Source organism: Palaemon carinicauda, chromosome 5 (assembly GCF_036898095.1).
Source record: "Palaemon carinicauda isolate YSFRI2023 chromosome 5, ASM3689809v2, whole genome shotgun sequence".
Taxonomy (NCBI): Eukaryota; Metazoa; Arthropoda; class Malacostraca; order Decapoda; family Palaemonidae; genus Palaemon; species Palaemon carinicauda.
In genome coordinates, this window is record NC_090729.1 from 152916921 (window position 1) to 152924420 (window position 7500).

Genomic DNA, 7500 nt, shown 5'->3' on the forward strand with positions numbered 1-7500 from the left:
AACGCATTCTTCTTATTTCGTTAATGCACCAATCAAGTCTCTCCCTTCAAGCTTCATACTTCTCTTATCATCTCTCTCCCTCAATTAATTCTGTTCCTTTAACCTTCACTTCCTCCCTCTAAACCTCTTATTCCAAGTTCATTTCTATCAAACCAAACTAAATCTCTCATTCATGCGCAGGACTATTTATTTTGCCTCGCGAAAGTAACCTTTCTATGATTCTATGTAATGGGATTCTGAAAGTTTGGTGTTTTCGATATACTTATATTTTCATTATATCATTAACGAGGTTGTTTGTTTGTTCATTATGGAAAGATCTTTGAAACCTTTAAAAAACCTTGTAATTTTTGGTAAATTTTTTTAAAAATAATGTTTATATCTAGGAAGCTAATTTCGTTTTTTGCTTATTTTTATATGAAACCGAATTAATAATATCATTAGATGAATAAATCATCCCTATTGCTCCAGCACTCTCTTTGTTAGAATTATATATGATGGTGACCATATTCCATCCGGTTTGGCTCTACTTTTCTCTGCAACAGTCATTGAATTAGTAATACTAATGTACACATAACTTTTTTCATTATACACAATCTCTCTCTCTCTCTCTCTCTCTCTCTCTCTCTCTCTCTCTCAATATGAATATGTGCACACAAGCACACATATACGTGTGTTTATATATATATATATATATATATATATATATGTATATATATGTGTGTGTGGTTGTGTGTGTGCGTGTGTGGTAGTAAGTCTATGTGTATTGTATGTAAATCTACCATGCATATTTGCATCAATACATGCATGTATGTACTATTGCAAATTTGACATAATAAAGAAATGTATGAACAATAGATTTGTGTCCAGGAAAAATCCATTGCAACAGGCATTGTAAATGGCCAGGGATTTTTCCTTTCATTTATTACTTCCACCATTGAATCTTATTAATCAGAAATTCTTCCCCATTAAGCGCCACTAATTAGAAACACTTCAAGACAAAGATTTAATCGGGTCACGGCTTCTCTTACAAGAACTTGATTAATGGAAAGAGCATTAGAGGAGAGAGGAAGAGACGCAGAGGTTTCCTGAAGAATTCCTGATTTTGTTTCCCTTCCTCTTCCGTCTCTAACGTCTGTAAATTACAAAAAAACTAATTTATAACATCGTATTTGTTTTGATTATGTTTGATAAACTGCGTGACCGCCTGTAGTTGAAGAGATCCTTAGAAATGTCCTCTAATGACCGAAAATAAGGGAAGTTGATTTGATTACCAATAAGAAAATATGATTGCTTCTTTGTATTTCGGGAGAGACCAACCGAATTCGTAAAACCTGATAGTAGTGTGTATGTGGACACACACACACACACACACACACACACATATATATATATATATATATATATATTATAACTTTTGCACATTTAAGACGTGTTTTTCATATTCAAATAAGCCATACATTTTTTATACATTAATGTGTTGATTCTCTTAACGACCTCGGGATCAGAGCCCCAGGTTAAAACACACAAAATGCAATAGCTTCTGCCGGCCAGAAATAGAACCCTGGTCCAGGAAACTTATATGAACAGTGACATACCACTTCGTGGCCAAGTGGTATGTCACTGTTCATACAAGTTTCCTGGACCAGGGTTCGATTCCCGGCTGGTCCGAAGCTATTGCATTTTGTGTGTTTTCGCCTGTGGCTCTGATCCCGAGGTCGTTTAGAAAATCCACGCATTAATGTATAAGAGATATATGGCTTATTTGAATATATATATATATATATATATATATATATATAAAGTGCGAGTGTATGTAAATGTGTCTTTATATTTAATTGAGCACATATTACACTACCAATATTTTCGTTGAATTTTCAATAATATTATATACAGATTTATAGCTAAGTGGTTGGAAGTTTTACCTAACGAAGGGAAACAGGATTTTAAGCATTAGAGCAGAAGATGCAATTTGGTATTCCTCTCCTCAACCCCGAATATCCCACCCTGGAAAAGTCGCGTCTTATGTATTGCAATATTTTGATTTTTATATTTCCTTTTTTTTTATCCTTTTGCTCATATCTAAAATATTTTGTTTCACCATTAAGGATAAACTTTACATTTATCTTTTATCGATAACGTAGTAATTTTTTTTTCTTGGTTCCATTTTGGATTTTTTCAGCATAGTTGATTATTTGTTTATTTCCTTAGTATAAGTATTATTTTGAATTAGAATTCGTTGCAACAGTGATAAAAGAATTATCTATGCTATAGTTCCTAAGTAGGTAAAGTATGCCTAATTTCATAATCTATGGAAAAACATTTTTGTACGTCTGATTTCAAAATCCATTTGCAGTTCTAGTAGACACGTCTTATTTGTTTTGATTAATATTTTCCAACAATTGTATATCTCATAGGTTTTTTTTTTTTTTTTTTTTTTTTTTAATACGAATGACTTGGATATTCATTAAGGTTACTTTTCCTGTAAGACTGAGTGATATAGTAACTACGCGCTTGTAATTATCTGATTATTAATCTTTTCATTTGTCAAATATTACAAGAGTTTTTATTTATGATTATAGAATTTTATATGTAGTAATTTTTGGATGTATGTTCAATTATTGATTTTCGAAACAGCTATTTAGCTTTGATATTTACTTATACGTTTATCTACATATTTATCTCTGGTTTTATTCTTTTATAGCTTTTATTTATCTATCAATGACCTATTTATGACTGTTTATAACTGTGTCCCTTGATCTTTGATATTTCGATGCCAGTTTGACTTTTGATGAATGGATAACCATATTCTTTTTGTCAGGACGAAAAGGAATAATTGAAATTTTTATCGCAGCTAATATCTTTATTTATTTCATAAGCAACCAGATTTAGAAAGTAATAAATATGAGTACTTTGTAAATTAAAGAAAAAAAAAATATTAACCTTGATTATTCCTATTTTTAAGAATAAAGAAAAATAGTATATTCTTGACTGTCCAATTCCAAAATGAATAAGCGTGACATTCAAAAACTTTCTTCTGTCTATTTCCAGAAGCGCTGAAACTGTACAGCGACCAGCTGACAGAGTACGAGAGACGGGAGATTGAGGCCTACCCCGAAATCTACTACCTGGGGCTAGATGCCAGAAAGATCCACGGCGAGGAGGGAGCCCAACTCAACGGTGGATACGATGATGAAAATGGAAGTTATAATAAGGTATTGGTCACGGTTGTCTCACTTTTTATTTTTTGCCAATTTTTGGAGGTCAAATCTTTTTCTAAATGAACTATTCTTTTTCAATTACTTTACCAGTAATCTTCCATTTTCTTTATATTATCCTTATGTTATATTTACATCACTATTCTCATTTTTTCCATTATGGTTACCTGAATTTTTATTGCTTTTTTTTTCATTTTTACTGCCATTCATTTTAGTGTTATTCCCTTATTTTTTATTACCAGTTTCTCTAATAATTTTGAGTTTTGCAGAAAATTTGCATTAAAATTTGGGTTCTTTTCAATGTTGAGGAGCCGAATAATTTATTTTTAAGAATTTCCGTTATAATGTATTTTGTCTTTTTCGTGTATTCTGTCAACGTTTATCATTTTTGAAGGATTATTATATTTTAAGATGTTTACGGGGGAACCAACGATTAAGTTTCAAAATGTCTATTACGAATTACGGGATCACCCTAAAAGTAGTTGGCCTTTGCCTTCATGGACACAAATTATATGATATTAGAGAAGATCCCCCTAAACGAAAGTTGCACTTGCTCTTTAGGGAAACATTTTACCAATGTCAAAAGAACAATACCTAATGATTAGGAATGTATCCTTTGAAGAGAATCTTTTTTTCTAGGGACAAAATTATGGCAATATTATAAAGAAAGCTTCCCTTTGAAAAGAAAATTGTTTGTAGCCCTGACAAACAAAATGATGTCAAAATAATCACTAAGAAGATTCCCAAGAGAAAGTATTGTGGTAGACTATGGGCAATGACCATGCCTAGCAATCTGTTGGACTGCGGTTCGACTGTTTCTAATAGTGTCTGCAACCTTACCATCTTTGTGAACAAGTAATAGATCTAAATGCAGAGTCATCAACAGCCAATGCCTGAGTCTCCCTGGAGTTGGGGCTTGACCGCTGACTATATATATATATATATATATATATATATATTATTACTTGCTAAGTTACAATTCTAGTTGGAAAAGCAGGATGCTCTAAGCCCAGGGACCCCAACAAGGAAATTAGCCCAGTGAGGAAAGGAAACAAGAAAAACTGAAATATTTGAAGAACAGTTACAACATTAGCATAAATATTTCCTATATAAACTATAAAAATCTTAACAAAACAAGAGGAAGAGAAATTTGATAGAATAGTGTGCCCGAGTGTATCCTCAAGCGAAAGAAGTCTAACCCAAGACAGTGGAAGACCATGGTACAGAGGCTATGGCAATACCAAAGACTAGAGAACAATGGTTTGATTTTGGAGTTTCCTTCTTCTTAAAGAGGTGCTCACCATAGCTAAAGAGTCTCTTCTACCCTTACCAAGAGGAAAGTGGCCACTGAACAATTGCAGTGAAGTAGTTAACCTTTTGGGTGAAGAAGAATTGTTTGGTGATCGCAGTGTTGTCAGGTGTATGAGGACAGAGGAGAATCTGTTAATAATAGGCCAGACTATTCAGTGTATGTGTAGGCAAAGGGAAAGTGACATTGTCAAGTCCCTTGCCTCTGCTATTCACGAGTGACCTTTAATCCTTTCAAGTAATTAGTTTTCACCATTCGTCGCATTGACCTAAGGATCAATGTTAATTAATCTGTAATGGCTGATTCTTAGAATTTGCTTACTTCCTCAACGCCTAAAGTGCAATCAACCGTCAAATAACTTAATGGTAAAGGTGTATTTTTTTTTTCTCTCCAAAGTGAAGAGTCAAAGAAAGTCATAGAAGGAAATACAGAGGATGATAGAGAGTCCTTGATAATTGAGTTGAATTTCAAAGAATCCCTGATTATGGAGGCAAATATCATTGTCTCTGATTATAGTGGTGAATTTCATAGTCTCTGATTACGGATGTGCAGTTCATACACGGTATCTCATGGATTTGTATGAAGCATATTGACTGATATGTAGGCATTCTTTTGTAAGAGACATTCTTCGAAAGCAGCGTTTCATTATCTCTATTACTTTCATCTAGATATCCGTATATCTTTTTGTGTTCCTGAAGGTCGTGTATTATGCTCTAGAAGCGATCGTTCAGAAATTAACTGACAAGATAAGTTTGTTTACTTCCCTTTGACTGAACTTTGGCTTGCTTGATCTTGCCATAGTTATCATTTTACTTTTGTGTATATTGTATTCTACATACACACACGAGCGTGCACGCACACACACAGGAGCGTGCCCGCACACACACACACACACACACACACACATATATATATATATATATATATAAAGGGTAAGATTTTATATGGCAGTGCGTAACCGGTTGCTTGACTGAATTAATGCTTTGTAAAATGTATTGTTTTTAAATAACATATTAACGTACCCTCATACATATATGGGCACCCAAATACAACTGGATATACCCATGAATATACATATATATCAAGAATCTTTGTCCTAATTATCAACAAGAGTCTTTGTGGGCAGATTTTCTTTCTTCCCTTATGTTTCAAAAGAGAAACCCGAGGAGTATCCGCTCCTCTTTGAAGTTAATGAAGGAGACGACCTTGTTTTGCGAGAAGATTGGATTTGGGTGGGTATTGAGCGATTTTGGAGGGTGAAGGGGGTGTGGGCGTCGTTGGGTCGTGGATGGATGGGCGGATGGGTGGGTGGGTGAACACTGTGTGGTGGTGGGTTGTTGCCTGAGACTCTGCATGTGGATGAGTGTTTCAATTCCTCGGTGTCTGCTTGTGAATGATGTAAGAAAGGCAATGTTTAATTAATGTAATTTTGGTTTATTGATCGGGTGAATGTATGAGCAAAGAGGTTGGGGAATGGTTACATGAGATCGGTTATTGATGCATAGATGAGTGAATTCAGTTACACTGGGATCTGCAGGGGGTTAATGGAAGTGAAACAGTTTGTTTCAGTAGTTGAGGTTAAGTTTGATTAGCTTGATAGATGTTGATGGATGCATGAATGGGAGACGGACTGGATGGATTAATTGCCTACGTGATATCATATTACTGAGTTTGAATTTTACATTAGAATAAATATTTTTGTGAAGGGAATAGATAACTGCCGTTACAGCCATGTCAGTGCCAGAGTAGATCGCTTTATGAACACATTATTGCACGCCTTTGTTAGCTGTGCAAATGAAATGCAACTTGTGATGTAGGGTTTAGTTCTAAATGAGTTCAACTTTCTGTTAAATGCTATGATGCCGATCTATGTTCGCAGGGAGATTAATGTAAGTAATGAAATGAATTCATAGAACGATTATAGTTGATCATTATTATACGTAAATGTAATTAATATTTTATGATAATAATTAATTGAAGTTAAATTGCAGGATTACTCATAGTGTTGCTTTTTATTCTATGAAGTTTTAGAGGGAATTGTCATTTGCAAACTATTTTTTGCATTACAGATTTACAGCTCTTAGAAGCTTATACTGTAATGAAGGAAATAGAAAATGGAGAGATCTTGATTACCTAATGTATTTAGTTATGGAAGTTCTAGTCTTGATTTTAATGCACTCCTCTACCTTGATCATGTAAATATGATAAATAATTTAACTGCATCGAGACATGCTGTATCAATGGCAAAGGGCCAGTTTTATATAATCTTTTTTATACGTCTAATAGTTAACTGTATTTAGAAATGTTTTACTTTTCAATTGAAATTTCCCATTTAATTTTTTTACACAAAATACCAAGGTCGATGACATGGTCATTCAGTAGAACTCTTTGTTAATTCTAAATGTTTTTTTTTTTCATAAAACTGTAAAAATATTCTCTTAATTTCTAGTCTCACCTGTTGCTCCCTTTTCCAGGTAATGCATGACCACATCAGCTACCGCTATGAAATCCTCGAGGTCATCGGCAAAGGATCCTTCGGTCAGGTCATCAGAGCCATTGATCATAAATCAGGGGACCACATCGCCATCAAGATCATCAGGTCAGTAATAGAAGCAGATTTAGATAGTCGGACGAGGTATAAAAGAAAAGATTTTTTAGAGACAGGTTTGCATGAGTGCGTCGTGTTTAGGTTATCAAAGCAGGTTCTGGTTCCCTTTTGTGGTCAGTATAAATATATATATATATATATATATATATACATATATATATATATGTGTGTGTGTGTATATATATATATATATATGTGTGTGTGTGTGTGTGTATATATATATATATATATATATATTATTCTGCATATGCGTCATGACGGCTTCCCATATGCACGAACACATACAACTTCTATATTACTACTCGTATTTGCTACTTGGTGTTACTTGTTATAGCAAGGTGCTATAGGTGTCCAGAGAACTAAATCGT

General features: G+C 33.8%; 1 protein-coding gene across 1 annotated transcript in view; it reads left to right on the forward strand.

The window, feature by feature from the left end:
• The window catches only part of LOC137641546 (uncharacterized), a 325186-nt gene that overhangs the window by 236969 nt on the left and 80717 nt on the right, over positions 1-7500 (forward strand). The window contains 2 exon segments of the mRNA XM_068374210.1: positions 3049-3212; positions 6999-7123. Of these exon segments, the coding sequence (XP_068230311.1) occupies positions 3049-3212; positions 6999-7123 (289 nt within the window).